Source organism: Lithobates pipiens, unplaced genomic scaffold (assembly GCF_037356315.1).
Source record: "Lithobates pipiens isolate NorthernLeopardFrog02 unplaced genomic scaffold, aLitPip1_a1.2 Scaffold_3, whole genome shotgun sequence".
Lineage (NCBI taxonomy): Eukaryota > Metazoa > Chordata > Amphibia > Anura > Ranidae > Lithobates > Lithobates pipiens.
In genome coordinates this window covers 41507181-41524246 of record NW_027507790.1, presented here as the reverse complement: position 1 = coordinate 41524246, position 17066 = coordinate 41507181, and the positions used below count along the sequence as shown (strand labels likewise).

Below are 17066 nucleotides of genomic sequence, written 5' to 3'. Positions count from 1 at the left end.
AAAGGCATCAATGCTTTCTCTTTCTAAATATATTTTCGTTGACACTGACATACAGTAACAGAATTCTGCTCTCAGTGCCGGTTCACACTGGGATGACTTGGCAGACTTGCGTCCCGTTCTGTACAATGGAACCGTTTTAATCGGGGCGACATAAGTCGCTCCGACTTAGAAAAAGGTTCCTGTACAACTTTGGGGGCGACTTGCATTGACTTCTATAGAGAAGTCGTTTTGCAAGTCGCCGCAGCTGTCGCGTCCAGGTCGCCTGAGGCAGTCGCGCTGCAAGTCATGCTGCCTCAGTGTGAACCGACACTCAGGGTATAGGTGCTAAAGCATTGCATACAACAAAAGACATTTTCGTTAACTTTGAGGATATATTGCTCCAAGGTTTATAGTGATGGCTTGTTTTAGAAATTTGACAGTATAACGCATATAGAGCATCTCACAATAGAGATTACACACCACACATTTTTGTAAAGATTTATTATATCTTTTCATGTGGCAACACTGAAGAAATGACACTTTGCTACAAATGTAAAGTAGTGAGTGTACACTACAGCTTGTATAATAGTGTAGATTTGCTGACACCTCACAACAACAACAACACACAGCCATTAATGTCTAAACCGCTGGCATCAAAAGTGAGTACACCACTAAATGACAATGTCCAAATTGGGCCCAATTAGCCATTTTCCCTCCCCGATGTTATGTGACTCATTAGTGTAACAAGGTCTCAGGTGTGAATGGGGAGCAGGTGTGTTAAATTTGGTGTCATCACTCTCACTCTCTCATACTGGTCACTGGAAGTTCAACATGGCACCTCGTGGCAAAGAATTCTGAGGATTTGAAGAAAAAAAAAAACTGTTGCTCTACATAAAGATGGCCTAGGCTATAAAGAAGATTGCCAAGACCCTGAAACTGAGCTGCAGCATGGTGGCCAAGACCATACAGCGGTTTAACAGGACAGGTTCTACTCAGAACAGGACTTGCAATGGTCGACCAAAGAAGTTGAGTGCACGTGCTCAGCATAATATCCAGAGGTTGTCTTTGGGAATTAGACATATGAGTGTTGCCAGCATTGCTGCAGAGGTGGAAGGGGTGGGGTGGGGGGGGGGGCAGTGTCATCCTGTCAGTGCTCAGACCATACGCCACACCCTGCATTAAATTGGTCTGCTTGGCTGTTGTCCCAGAAGAAAGCCTTATAAAGATACTATGACATACTGAAGCAGAGCATGATCCCCTCACTTCGGAGACTGGGCTGCAGGGCAGTATTCCAACAGTCCAAACACACCTCCAAGATGACCACTGCCTTGCTAAAGAAGCTGAGGGTAACGGTGATGGACTGGCCATGGAGTGGAAGAGGACTCCAGTGGCAACCTGTGAAGCTCTGCTGAACTCCATACCCAAGAGAACCACACAAAATATTGACACTCTGGGCCCAATTTGGACATTTTCACTTAGGGGTGTACTAACTTTTGTTTGCCAGCGGTTTAGACATTAATGGCTGTGTGTTGAGTTATTTTGAGGGGACAGCAAATTTACATTGTTATACAAGCTGTACACTCACTACTTTACATTGCAGCAAAGTTTCATTTCTTCAGTGTTGTCACATGAAAAGATACAATAAAACATTTACAAAATGTGAGGGGTGCACTCACTTTTGTGAGAGATATAGATATATATTGTATCCGGAAAGAATTGACAGCACTTAACTTTTTCCACATTTTGTTACGTTATAGCCTCATTCCAAAATGGATTAAAATTAATTATTTTCCTAAAAATTCTACAAACAATACTGTAACGGAGCATCCCACACTCCGCTGGAGTGCTTTTGTCATATACCACTTCCTCCCAGTCTGAATAGATAGATATTCCAACCGCTAACAACCCCAAACAAGACAATACTTGTTTGGTTGCTGAACATGGACGGTTTATTAGAACAAGAATACAGTCTTATATACAGTTGAAGACAGATGAGAAGGCCTGGCTTGCAGTTTCTACTCGAATTCATTCCAAAAGGCGTGCTATCGGGTTGAGGCCAGGACTCGGTGCAGGCCAGTCAAGTTCCAACACCCCAAACTTGCTCATCCATGTCCTTATGGACCTATGGCCTTCTCATTTAACATCAGTGCTTGACCTCACAAATGTGCTTCTGTAAGAATGGTCAATCATTCCTATAGACATGCTCCTAAACCTTGTGGACAGCCTTCCCAGAAGAGTTGAAGCTGTTATAGCTGCAAAGGGTGGGCCGACTAAATATTGAACACCACGGACTAAGACTGGCATCCCATTAAAGTTCATGTGCTTGTAAAGGTCTACATCCCAATACTTTTGGTAATATAGTGTATGTATCAATATATATTAATTTTATTACATACTGTTTAGTAAATACTCATTTGTGTTGCTACAGTCTGGTGTCTTCGCAATTGTGTTCTTTTGTGAATTATGTCCAAACCCAGAGTGTCAGGGGGCTTGCAAAGACAGGGCAACCTTTGGGGACAGTCATCTTCGAGCAGCACATACGGGGGTGGCGATACAGTTATATTGTTCCATCAAGCACTCTGTAGCAGGATCGGAAAAACAGCTGCTGGATTCAGCTCCTGGACTGGTTACTGGGCCCCCGTTACCCATGGGTGGTTGTTGCGCCCATTAATAGTTGTGAACCCAGATTCTATTAGACAGGTCTGTTCACAGACACGGTTTACACTGTTAATCCCTCCCCTTCCTTTTACAAGAGGGGAAGGGGAGGAAATTGTAATAATGAATGCAAAATTAATGAATAGATCAGCAGCAGGATTCATTCACGTTCACTGACCAAGCTTTTTTTTTTACCCCCCCCCCCCCCCCATTTCTAAACATCTGATCTCCAGCCTGTCTTTGTATGTGACTGGTGGATTAACCCTATCTCTGCGTATGATCTATGCAATAATGTATCCAGTCCACCATTACCAAGTGACTTTTAACCACACATACACCAGCAAATGTCTTCATGTCCAAAAAATTTGATTCAGGTAAAAAAAAAAAAAGTGTAATTTGGGGGGGTTTATACTGTGGTCTATTTGATATTTTATTAAAAAAAGAAAATCCCCCTGTAAGAGTGGGGTTATAAATGACCACCAACACCGCACAACAATTCAAAACATAAAAAATGCTTTATTGGCATTACAGGACAAAAACAGACTTGAACCAGAGGGACCCCTAGACTGACGGTATCCCTGTGGTTTATCTACAAATGTGTATATACATGATTACATAAAATAAGCCAACCAATGAGTGTTGAACATACTCTTAACTTATAAACCCACACCGACGCGTTTCTAGTTGCTGGTATCACAGAACTTTTATCAGGGTTGAAGAGCAATAATTAGATGGCAGGTTGATATTTCTGAAATAATTCATCAATAATTGATGCGGTAGGAACATTGCATGGGATGCCTGTTGCTAGTATGCGTAGCTCTGTTCCAAGCTAGTGTCTGGCCACGGCTGCTTCCCTTAGCTCCACCCTTCCTACTCTTGTCTGTAGGGGGAGAAAGGCTTTCTACAAATCTGTAGCTATCTCTGTTGTCATATAGTAACAAACCTTGCTTCAAATAGCTGGTAGCCTCATTGGGCTCAGAGTTTTCAAAGGGACCTTTCCCGCAGCGTGAACCCGACAAAGGGCTAAGAAATAAAGCTCATGGATTTGCTAACGGGTAGAGCAGTGTTCCCACATGCAGGGCGTTAGGGTGTAGCGTAGGAAGGGTGGACCTAAGGGAATCAGCCGTGGCCAGAAACTAGCTTGGAACAGAGCTACGCATACTAGCAACAGGCATCCCATGCAATTTTCTTACCGCATCAATTATTGATGAATTATTTCAGAAATATCAACCTGCCATCTGATACCAGCAACTAGAAACGCGTCGAGTGTGGGTTTATAAATTAAGAGTATGTTCAACACTCATCGGTTGGCTTATTTTATGTAATCATGTATATACACATTTGTAGATATACCACAGGGACACCGTCAGTCTAGGGGTCCTTCTGGTTCAAGTCTGTTTTTGTCCTGTAATTGTCAATAAAGCATTTTTTATGTTTTGAATTGTTGTGTGGTGTTGGTGGTCATTTATAATCCCACTCTTACAGGGGGATTTTCTTTTTTAATGTTCATTAGGGATGAGACCACCGCACAAAAGTCCTTTGATCCACTAAGAGCCCCTTTCTATCATATTTGATATTTTATAACAGAAAGCATTTTTTTATTTTCATATTTTAATGAGTAGTAAAGCTCAAGTTTACCCACAAAAAAAACAAAAAAAAAACAAACAAACACAGCATAAAGCACATTACTTACTTTCAGAGTGATGTGTCCTTTGCACTTCCGTTTTCTAGCCAATAGTAATCTTCCTGCTCCAATCCACAGACACACACACCCCTCAGATGCAGTAGGGTTAATAGACCTGAGGAACCGTCAAGGGCTCCCATCAAGAGTGCTCGACTATGCTCATCGTTTCCACCAAGCTGCTCCATTCAAAGAAGCTGTACTACAGCTTTTATGTATAAAATGTGATCTATGAATGGAGGGGGTGGACCTTTCAATCACCCCCTCCTCCATTCACAGATTACGTTTTATAAAAAACAGACAAAAAAAAAAACACCTGTAGTAAACGGCACCTATGAATAGAGGAGCTGGGTGGGAAAGGAAGTCAGAGCCTGCGACAATTCTGAGTAACCCTGGATGAACCGGAAGAAGGAGAAGCACATCATACAGAAGGTAAGTAATGTCCCTTGTGCTGATTTGTATTTTGCATTTATTTTATAGGTAAGCTTAGGCTTTAAAGTGGTTGTAAATCTGCAGGGCATCGAATATAAAAGGCACCATAGTAATGTACCCACATCTATAATTGAATCTATGTTTTTTTACATTTCCGTTCTTGTTCCCCGCACCTGTATGAGCCCTGTAAACATTGGATATGGGTGGGCGTGTCTCAATGCTGAAGCGGAGGCGTGACATCACAGGACTCCCCTCCACTTTTCTACACTCCTACCGGCTCAGCCTCATGCACAGACATAGGAAGGTGCACGCACAGCAGTCGTCCCCCACCCCATGTGTACACATGTTGCACGCAGAGCACACGTCCCTGTCAATGTGTTCATTACAAAGCTACCCGGCGCCTGTGTGTAGGAGGAGGTGATATGCTGCTGGAATCCTGGACACACTCCCCCTGCTCTCGTGCTCGTTCATGAGAGAAATACATCAGATATTAGTCGCAGCAGCGAGAGTGTGGCAACGCAAATTTTTCTCATGTATCAGCTTTTAACTCTGCAAGAAAGCGGAGAGAATTGCTCAGCGCTGGATTAACTGTTTGTGGCAAGACTGGGCACAGATGACTTGACATCCTTTACTGTACTAGGTAGAAGGCTTAATTCATTTTTTCAGGTTTACAACCACTTAAAGGCCTCCTGCACACAGCAGCTTGAAAATGCTCAGTAAAGCTTACCGTATATACTCGAGTATAGGTCGATCCGAATATAAGCCGAGGCCCCTAATTTACCACAAAAAAAAATGGGAAAACTTATTGACTCGTGTATAAGCCGAGGGTGAGACATGCCTGTCCATCCCTGTGTCCATTGCAGCCTACCTGTGTCCTGTGCATGCCTCCGTGTGCCAATCTGCAGCCTCTTTGTCCTTCTGCAGCCTGTGTCCTTCTGCAGCGATCTGCATGTAAAAACATACGGCGGCCATGCCAGGATCGCCGCACCTCTCCTCCTCGTCTGTGACAGACGGCGGCCATTCCACTGTTCAAAAGCCGCGCCTCCGTCTGTGATAGGCGGAACACTCAATTTCCCAGCAGTCAGTGTTCCGCCTATCACGGACATCCTCTCATCCTCGTCCGTAGTATGAGGATGAGCGGATGTCCGTGATAGGCGGACCACTGACTGCTGGGAAATTGAGTGTTCCGCCTATCACAGACAGGGAGGCGCGGCTTTTGAATAGTGGAATGGCCGCCGTCTGTCTGCACGACACGCTGATCGGGTAGGCAGACGGCGGTGACTCGAGTATAAGCCGAGAGGGGCACTTTCAGCCTAAAAAAAGGGGCTGAAAATCTCGGCTTATACTCGAGTATATACGGTATTTGTTTATGGAGCTAAAATACAGCCCATTAATTGTAATGTGCCTATGCACACAGGCATGTAAACAAGTGCCGTGTAAAATTCAGTACAAAATAAATAAAAAAAAATCAGCATTTCTGGTCAGTAATGCGTGCATTCGTGCGTACGTTTGCGTGCAAGTCCACGCAGATTTGTCCACCGACCTTGTAAATGCAAGAGTATGTTTCTGCGCATATGTTGCGAAAGCATATGCGCGAAAATAAATTTAAAAAAATAAATCATCTGAAAAAGTAAATGCTCAAACAGGAGTATTGTGTGCAAGAGGCCTAAATACTGACAAAAGAAAGCTCTATCTCTCTCAGAAAAGGATATAAAATTCATATACAATTCATTGGCTTACGTGTTGCATGAGCGAGTAACTGTCAAACTATGACAGCACTTGCAATTTGTTTATTGGACCTGGTGGATGCCTTAGCCCCCCAAGAAAGTGACCTTACTTTCCTTGCCATTGTATTATGCCAGAAAAATCATGGTTAATACCTACCTGGAAGGCCTTAATTAAGTAACCTTCTAGAAGGGTAAAGTTTTGTTATGTCAGTAGAGGTGTGTCAGACAAGTTTGATAAGGTTTGGGGAAGTTGAGTTAATGATATGCCCACGGTGTCTGATTGTGGATAGTGTACATTTTATGTGCCTTAGTACCCTCTGGCGGGTGTCTTTAGAGATGGAGAACCATACTCTTTTAAAATGATGCCGGCCATTATCCTGCATAAATCTATTGTAACTTCTGGGGACTGGTTATTGTCATCAAAAATACTTTGTTGCATATTCCATACTGATGTGATTTTTTTTTTGGAGATGGAGGTTTATAACATCATTTTTAGTATTGAACCAGTAGTTATCTACCGTTTTGTGTGTTGTACTTGTGGTTACGGTTATAACTGTTGTGTATATTATATACCTTGTTTAAAACAAATGGAGAATTCAAGGAAAAATAAATATGACAGCACTGAAAACTGGTCTGGTATTGAAGTATTATTAAAGGCTGGTTCAAAAATGCCATGAGGTATAACAGTATATAACCCTAGTGTATAGAACTCCAGGGATGGGTCCTGAATGAAAGGCGCATTTCCCCTTGGTACCAACTTTGAGCTCTTTACATCCACATACGGGGGATGTATGCCTGATCTGTTTCTGCATACATTTAAACTAAATGGTTTGCCATTGCAACAGTTTTTTGGTATCATGCACTTGAAAAAATTTGTGTACATATAAATGCAGCTGTGACTGCCATATATACAGAACTTGATCTTGGATATACTCCACTGGACAACAACGGAAGTAATGCATTCATGGGACACGTTCTATCATTACTGATTTCTTTATTGCAGGTAGCTGGATTGCTACTCCTTGCTTATCATATGGCTTGCACAAAATAACTAGTTATATACATTTTATATTGGTTTCATAGGATGGTTCATGATGTTAAATTATATGTGAACACTTACCTGTTAAAACAACCAATTCAATTTAGAAGCAGGAGGCAGAAAAACAGCAGGACACTGATCTTCCCAGCAAATGGCTGTGCAGGGGAATGCGTCAGGTACAGTGGTGTAGTGGTTAGCACTCTCACCTAGCAGTAAAAAGGGTTACTGGTTCGAATCCCAACCACAGCACTACCTGCCTGGAGTTTGCATGTTCTCCCTGTGCGGTTTTCCTCCAGTACTCCGGTTTCCTTCCACACTCCAAAGACACGCTGGTAGGTTAATTGGCTTCTATCCAAAATTGGGCATAGTATATGAATGTGAGCTCCTTGAGGGTAGGGATCGATACGATTGTGCGATGTAAGTGTGGAGCGCTGTGTAAATTGACAACGCTATACGGGTACCTTAAATAAATAGCGAGAAAATTGTGGTTGAACTATATGGACTGGTGTCTTTATTCAACCTTACTAACTATGTAACTATGTCAGCACAAATCTTGGCCATTTGAAGACAAACAGGCTGTGTTCTCAGCACAACTAAAAAAAAAATGGACCACCCTGGGATAGATGAGCTTCTATGCTAGAGTGGTCAGTTTGAAATAGGAAAGCAGGGGGACTGGCAGGCTCACCAGGTATTTCACACAAGGGAAGCAATACAAAGAGAACAACAGGATACTTTTAAACACAAGTCCATGGTACAATTGAGGAAAACAAGAAGTAAATGATCACTTAACAGAGTGGAGAACAGTCGTCGCTTGCTCTGTATATGTAACAAAATTGGTACATACGTGGAAACAAAAGAAGAAGAACTTGGCAATCGGATTAGGCTTTCAATATTATCTATTTTTAATGCATGTGGTTAAAAAGAGGTGGATGTATTGCAAAATAAACTGCATTTTGGAAACAATATTTTGTAAGATATGATCAATGGGACTTTTCGTACCATTCTTGGCTTGTTATTATACAAAGTTGGACTTGCTTACTATATTTCATTTTCTCATTTGCACTCAACTTGAACTAAAATATTCTTGCATTTGCTGATTTCCCCTTATTTAGGGTTACCATGGGGTTTGGGGTTTTATTAATCTACTTTATTTGATGCTACCAAGAAGTCCTACAGTTGTATTACTCTCCTTTATGTGGAGTTACCATTAGGTTGTGAAATGTTACAAGAAAAAATAAAAAAAGTGGGGGTGGGTTCTGGTTTGAAAAATAAACTCCATGTTCCAGTGAGCTGTTCTTCTACCTCTTCCTGTTTTATGTAATCTTGGCAGTATTGTGAACATTGGACTTTCCTCAGGCACCAACTCCCCTCCCTGCTAAAGGCCAACACATAATATAAGCACATCACTGACTCATATACCGACATACTGTATATAGACTGCTACGTTGGTTTTCAGTGTGGAGCCTTCCACACCAGAAATATAGAAATGTATATTAAGTCAGATACTAATGTCCCAGGCCTCAAAAATATCACCAATTGTACATTTTAACCCAAGACTTCACTTTTCCCTTACCAAAACCCCAAGGGTCCTTCCACACAGGCTGTCAGCTCCATTCGTCAGGGGATTGGTAAGCAGATCTCCTAAATCAGAGGTGACCGAAACAGATATCAGTTTTGTGACATTCGCACCTGACTAGTTTGTGTCTGACTAGCGGTCTCTCATGGATCCATGTTAGTTTTCATCTGGCTGCTCAGAGAGCCGACTCGGGTCAGGCTACCTCAGATCCATCAAGTTTAGGTTGGCAAGAACAGAAAAGGATGTAGGCCTTTTCTAGGCCTGGATCAACTTGGATCTAGGAGGATTTAAACAGATACAGTAGGGAAAATAATGATTTGATCCCCTGCAGATTTTGTAAGTTTGCTCAATGACAAAAAAATTAAGTGTCTATAATTTTACAATTAATAGGTGTATTTAAAAGGATAGAGATAGAATATAAACCAAAAATCCAGAAAAAATAAAAAACGCACAATACAAATGTTATAAATTGAGTTGCAGTTCAGTGTGTAAAATAAGTATTTGATCCCCTACCAAAAACAACAATTCTGGCTCGCACAGACTGGCTACACTGGCTCATGTTGTACACAGATTAGGCCTGTCAATTTAAGAAGGTGCTCCTAATGACAGCCCGTTATGTGTATAAAAGACACCTGTCCACAGAATCTTTCTTCCATTCAAACCTCACCATCATGGGCAAGACCAAAGAGCTGTCAAAGGACGTCAGGTACAAGATTGTAAACCTGCAAAAGGCTGGAATGGGCTACAAGACCATCAGCAAGAAGCTTGGTGAGAAGGAGATCTCAAGGCAGTTGGGACCACAGTCACCAAACAAACCATTGGTAACACCATACGCCACCAATGATTAAAATTCCTGCAGCACCTGCAAGGTCCCCTGCCTCAAGAAGGCACATGTACAGGCCGTCTGAAGTTTGCCAATGAACATCTAAATTATTCAATGAAGGTTTGGGAGAAAGTGTTGTGGTCAGATGAGACCAACATTAAGCTGTTTGGTATTACCTCGACTCACCTGTGTTTGGGAGGAAGAAAAATGTTGACTATGACCTTAAAAAACACCATCCCTACAGTCAAGCACAGAGGTGGAAACATTATGCTTTGGGGCCATTTCTCTGCTAAAAGGTACAGGCCGACTTTGCCGCATTGAGGGGCCAATGGACAGGGCCATGTATTGTAATATCTTGGATAAGAACCTTCTTCTCTTAGCTAGAACACTGCAGATGGGTCTTCCAACATGCCAATGGCCCAAAACATACTGCCAAGGCAACAAAAGAGTAACTCAAGAAGAAGCACATTAAGGTCATGGCGTGGCATAGCCAGTCTCCAGACCTTAATCCTATAGAACATTTTATGGAGGGAGTTGAAGCTTCAAGTTGCCAAGAGACAGCCAAGAAACCTTAGGGATTTTAAGAAGATTTGTAAAGAAGAGTGGACCAAAATCCCTCCTGAGATGTGTACAAACCTGGTAACCAACTACAAGAAACGTCTTACATCTGTGCTTACCAACAAGGGTTTCTCCACTAAGTTACTAAGTCCATGTTTTACTCACTAAACTGCAACGCAATTTATAACATTTATATCATGTGTTTTTTTTTTTTTTTTGGTAGATATTCTGTCAATCATTTACCAATACACCTATGATAAAAATTATAAACCCTTTATTTCTTTGTAAATAATTATTTTCCCCACTGTCCATTTACATCCACCTGCCCATAGAGCTGCATGGAGCTTCCAGTCAGGTCCATCTGAGAAAAAAGAAATGATAGGCAGATCTGATCGGAAAGCCTGCATGAAAGAGGCCTAACATTTCAGCCAACACCTGAAATTAGCGCACTTACTTTTCAGCTTCAGTTCATCCCCACTTTTGCCAATCTTAAATGCTTCTCTGAACTACATGGTTCCATTTGACAGTGGCCTGCTCAGCCAGCTTCCCTACACATGTATGCTACAGACCACAGTAATTTCAGTAGATCACTGGAGCCCTGCAGTAAATGCTGGTATATTTATTTGGCAGAAAAGAAGGAAGTCGCACAGTGATAATGTGATCATTTGCAACCTATGTCAGCACTCGAGTTTCAGAGATGAAGGATTTTTATATAGGCTTGGAATGGTGACATTTCTCTACATGTCTGATGTATTTATATTTCTTGCTCCCTGGGTTTTCAAAGCACTTTTATCTGCTATTGAGGCATCCACCTTGGGTGTGCTCATTAGCATATCATACTGGGACTAATTGTGAATGGGAGCTAATGAACCCCCCCAGTGCGTCTTTGGATTGTGGTAGGAAATCAGCGTTACCAGAGAGATTCCAAGCCAGCACATGGGGGAAAATGCAAACTGCATGCAGATAGTGTGTCCTGACTGTGTCTTAAACATAGGACCCTAGAGCTGCAAGTCAGAAGGGAGAAAAAGGAGGGGGTTCCTGAAGGACACATGCAAAGGTAAGAGGGGTCCTAGAGGACACATGCAAAGAGAAGAATCCTGAAGGACACATGCAAAGCAAAGGAGGGTCCTGAAGGACACATGCAAAAAGGGAAGGGGGAGTCCTGAAAGATACAAGCAAAGAAAGGAGATCCTGGGGACACATGCAAAGGGAAGGGAGTCCTGAAGGTCACATGCGAGTGGAGAGGGGTCCTGATGGATACATGCGAAGGGAAGGATAAAAGCAAATGGGAGGACGGTCTGCAGAAAACATGCATTTAAAGTGCACATGTCCTTTAACCCATTAACATGCAAGCTACCAGTGAATGCAAACCTGTGCCCAGACAATAATTTCCTGCATGATAGTGTAGGCACTTATTGCTGGTGATAGGCATCCTATCTGTTCCAGAGAGGTGAAAAGAGAAAAAAAAAAAGTGAACTTTCCCAGATTTCCTGTAATGGCACAATGTTGTCTTTGGGACAGGAAGAGAGGGAAAACGTCTTAGGCCGCGTACACACGGGCGGATTGTCTGGCCAACTTAGTCCGCTGAAACGTGTTTCAGCGGACAATCCGCTCGTGTGTGGGCTTCAGCGGACTTTTTCAGCGGACAGTCTGGCGGACTAATGCAGGCCATACACGGTCGAATTTCGAACGAATTTTCTTTTCAAAATCAGAAAATTCGTTTTTTTTGTGATCCGATGATGCCACCATTGATTTTCGAAATTCGGCCGACCAAGCCTTCAATTTCACCTCATGTTGCTACAGAAAAGAATTTTCTTGGCTGGGAATCTTCTTTTATCTCCGTACATTTTCTTTTATCTCCGTACATTTTCTTACGTTTCTCGCACGATTCTCCCATCATTGATCAGAAAATCGTTCGTTTTTCTAAAAATTTCCAACATGTCCGATTCCTCAAATTTTATTTCCGCACGAAAATCGGCTGTTGCTGCAGCCCACTAATGGTGCGAAATTCATACGAAAATTCTTAGATACGATTTTCGAAAGAAAATTCTTTCGAAATTCGAACCGTGTATGGCCGGCATAAGTCTTTCGGAATTTCCGTAATACAGTCCGTCCAAACTTGGTTTCAGCGGACAGTCCGCTCGTGAGTAGGCAAGTTGGACGGACTAAGTATGGCGCATGCTCAGAAAGGATTTACACGGCCGAAGGTTGCATTGCAGTGTATTGGACGTCGAATTTCTAGTCCCGTCGTACGTGCCGTACACGTCATCGCGCAAGCTTTCGGCGGACTGTCTGCTCATCGTGTGTGGTCAAGTCCGTTCATTCAAAAGTAGGACGGATTGTCTGACGAACTTAGTTGGCCAGACAATCCGCCCGTGTGTACGCGGCCTTAGAGCCCAGAAGATATCAGCATCAATCCCTAGCAGTTCCATGCCAAGATTTTGGTACTGAAAGCTACTGATCTGATATATTTGATTAACGTACCTGTTCTGCCACTGGACTAGTAGTTGGCAACTGGATTTTATTCTGGATCAGTCCCACACGAACAGTTCGAGGCCTTCGTAGTTGTTCTAAGGCAGCTTCAAAGACATAGCCTTTCAATTCAAAATTCGCCTTTGATGCATCACTGACAGCAGAGGTGGGAAGATCTAATTTCCTAGGAGAGATCAATGGGACTGTCACTGCTTTTCAGTATTAAATCAAGCCCACAAATATTGTATAGATTTGCGACCTGCACATTATTATATGCTCACTAATAAAATCACTAAGCAGAAAGTCTACGTTATCAGCATTGGTGCAACAATAGCCATAGCAGACCACACAGCTACTGTGGGGCCTGGCAGTAGAAGGGGGTCCCAAGTTATCTTAGTCTAGGTTCACATCTATGTGGCTGTGCTTGATGCGTTTTTCAGACACATTTTTTAGTGAATTTTGTTTTTAAACCAGCGATTTTTATGCATTTTTGCATACAGTTTTCATGCATTTTGCGCTTTATTTTTTCTCTTTAAACGCACTGTTAAACACACTGTATATAGCTGGTTGCTAAGGAGGGGTCTGGGAATGAGTGATCAGCTGTCAGTGGAGGGACGCTGACAGCTCAGTCTCTTCGTCAATTTAAACAGAAAATCTGAATGTATGTGAAGACAAGACAAATTCTTCACTGTATCATGAAGGATGCAGAGGTTGCTGTAGACACTGTTTTTGTACCCCCTGTGACAGTTCCAATCAAGAAGAGCTGAGATCAGATACATAGGCGGTAAAATGTTGCACTAGTCACAAATACCCCTTTGCAGGCTGTGCATTGAGAACAATTTTCTTAGCGGTCTTAAGCTCCCCTGTTGAGGAGATTACCCCTCTCGATTTATCCTGTTTACCATTATCAATAAAAGTGAAAGTAAAAGAGAATCCCAAATATTGGGTTGTCCCCAGAAAAGTAATAGAGGGGAAATCTTCCAATGGGGACACTAGTTCTGGTGACCTGGGGGTCCCCCAAGGAATTCCCTTAATTTGCAGGGATTTCCCCTCACTCCCTGTTTGGCTATAGGAAAGGAAAGAAAGGGAAACCCCCCCCCCCCCCCCATGGCAAAAGAAAATCAAACAGGGGGTTATAACCCTCCTTTACTCTATCCAAAATGAAAAAAAGTTATGCCTATAGTTCTACTTTAGGATAAAAAAAAAGTCTCAGTAAGTGTATCATATCTCTCTATCGATATTATATACCTGGCTATATACTTAGCAGAGTCCTATATCGAACCAACACTGTGTCCATCTGCAGCCAGCACTGCTCTCAGGGGACCCAAGAAAAAAAGATGGGCCGCTCTGTGCAATGCCATTGCACAGAGCAGGTATGACATGATCGTTATTTTATAAAAAATGTAAGCCTTTACAATCACTTCAGAACAGACGATCTGGAGGCAATATATTGCCTCCCAGCCATATGTCAACTGCCCACTTTTGTGAGGGACTTCAAGGGCTTTGGCAAACGTAAACCAGCTTTTACAGTGTTTTCAGCTTTGTAACAGTCACAAAACTGAAGCCACTTTACAAAAGTGTATTGTTACATATTATTAGGAGGTATGGAAAATCTTTAATTTACAAAGCTGCCCCCCCCCCCCCCCCTTCCCAAACAGCTTCTATCCATAGCAGTGATCCCTAGTAATTAATTGGCTAACCTGCATCTCCTGATTTTGACCATGTTAAAAAAAAAGTTATGTTAAAGTGAACCTTCACCTAAGTTCACATAGGGCCGATTTGACATGTCAAATCACATGCCAAATCAGAGCCTATTGCCAACAATGGTACCGTCTGAATCGGTGCAGCAACCCAAAATGTAGTTCCTGCACTATTTTTGGCAACTCCAGAGGGCGAATTAAATAGACATCTGTGCATGAACCCGCACAGATGTCTGTCAAATGGCCCCTGAACTCGCAATGAAATGTGGGTTTGAAATTGTTTAGCTATACTTGCACGATTTCATACCCGCCTCCAACGTAGGCTTCAACCAATAAAAAAAAAAAAAATATTTGCACCTGGCAAGTTCCCTGCTCAAAGTAGATTTAATTATTATTATTATTATTATTTTTATGTAAGGCTGGGTTCACACTATCTTCGCATGCAGGTCAAAGCAAGGGTCCGGTGCGTTCCTGTGCACCATTTCAGCCCCAATTTTGGGCTAAATTCAGACCTGAAATGGACCAAAAGACGCACGGGGCTCCTGTGCAAATTTGCACCTGAGCCGCAGAGGAGATATGTGAACCGGCTCCATAGAGAGCCGCTCAAAATCTCCTGCTATTGCGAATTCGATGCGGAGAAACTGCATCCAATTTGAAACTGTGCGAACCCAGTGTTTGTTTTTGTTTTTTGCTCTCCTGGTGCCATCACGCACCACCTGATCCATGTGTGTGCAGATGTTCTACAGAGTTTCCCCATGGTGACCTAAGGCACATTTGTGCATTTATGAAGACACCACAGACATGGGAGGTCCCAGGTTTTCTGTGCATAGATGTGCTGCAGGTCTCTGCCTGGTCCTGAAGGCTGCGCACGTGCTGTATTTTACAGGGTGGCAGCACTGGAGTTGGGGGTGGGCCAGTATTACTGGGAACTAAAGTTCCCTTTTGGGTTCATCTCTGATTCCTACTGTATTGTACTGTCTACCCTCAACCCGGGTAGACTGTTGGCGCTATATAAAATCCTATATAATAATAATAATAATATTATACAAAGTAGTGCATGCCGTACTTTTTTCTTTGCCTTGATTTTCTTTGCAGTGCGTTGTGATTTGTGCAGTATGTGCACATTTGAACATGCTGCATTTGCGCTGAAAAGGAGTAGTGCATGTCGTACTTTTTTAGCACTGGCAGCTGGTATGCACTGCATGCATAGGGAACCATTTATTGTTTAGTTTGCCATGCATTGGGAATGCATTCAGAAATGTACTGGGGTGCATTTGTGAACGCATTCCCAATGCATGCCAACCAAAACAATAAATGGTTCCCTATGCATGCAGTGCATACCAGCGCTAAAAAAGTACGATATGCACTACTCCTTTTCAGCGCACATGCAAGATGTTCAAATGTGCACATAAGTGTAACGCACTGCAAAGAAAATCAAGGCAAAGAAAAAAAGTATGGCATGCACTATTTTTTTCCGCACAAATGCAACATGCGCACAAACACTGCAACGAAAAATAAGGCAAAAAAAAAAAACGCAGTTAAAATGCATGCCAGTGCATTACAAAAAGCGCAATTCAACGCAGCGCACATGTGTTGTGATGCGAACGAGCGAGCCCTTTAACAGTAATAAGGGAAGAGAGGTCACTGCGGTGGGGCCAGCAGTATTTTTCTATGGGGTCAAATGATCTGTTAATGTTTTGTGCTAATAAATTCCGCAGTAATAACTAAACTTGATCTCTATTTGCCTACAATGTATAAAATAATCTGATTAACTGCCAAGTATTCTGGGCAAATATCTCCCATATTCCCAAACCATACTGATGATAATACAGGAGGTGTTTTTATTCATAGAACACACACTACATTAGTGCTGATGACCTTAGAAATGTGATGTCAGCTGTCACTAGGAGATGACACCAGGCTGATCCCTATAGAGAGTCCTGTATGGGGATCATATGATCTCACCTGAGCTCCTTCCCGTACAGGATCCTCCATACCTCGCTCAGATCCTCAGCCGGGATATGTTTCCCTAGGAGCCCCTCCACACACACCAACTGGCCTGACATGGTGATGATCATGACAGCCACAGCTCAGAGAGCATGACATGTAGAGGAGGGGCGGGGAGACCAGCCCCCTCTACTGCCCAATCCCGGCACTGGATTGGTCTGTGCCCGGCCGGGGGCTGGCAGCTGTGCTCACTAGTGAAGAGATCAGAGCTGATAATAATAAACTTCTCTCCTGTTAGAGCTGAAGTCAGTGAGCTGAGAATGCAACGGCTGCAAACTAAAGCTGGCCATACCTGCAGATTTTCTGTGCTTAGATGGAAAAAGTGCAACAGATTTCTCCATGTTCGCTACACTGTATGGATGGAGGAATCTCCCACTTTTTCCATCTAACCATAGAAAATCTGCAGATAATCTATAG

General features: G+C 42.7%; 1 protein-coding gene across 1 annotated transcript in view; it reads right to left on the bottom strand.

The window, feature by feature from the left end:
- UPB1 (beta-ureidopropionase 1) overlaps window positions 1-16773 on the bottom strand; it is a 51228-nt gene extending 34455 nt beyond the window's left edge. The window contains exons 1-2 of the mRNA XM_077461544.1: window positions 16608-16773; window positions 12955-13126 (exon numbers count right to left, since the gene is read on the bottom strand). Coding sequence (XP_077317670.1) covers window positions 12955-13126; window positions 16608-16720 — 285 coding nt within the window. The 5' untranslated portion in view covers window positions 16721-16773. The remainder of the gene's footprint in view (window positions 1-12954; window positions 13127-16607) is intronic.
- Window positions 16774-17066: the final 293 nt, after the last annotated feature.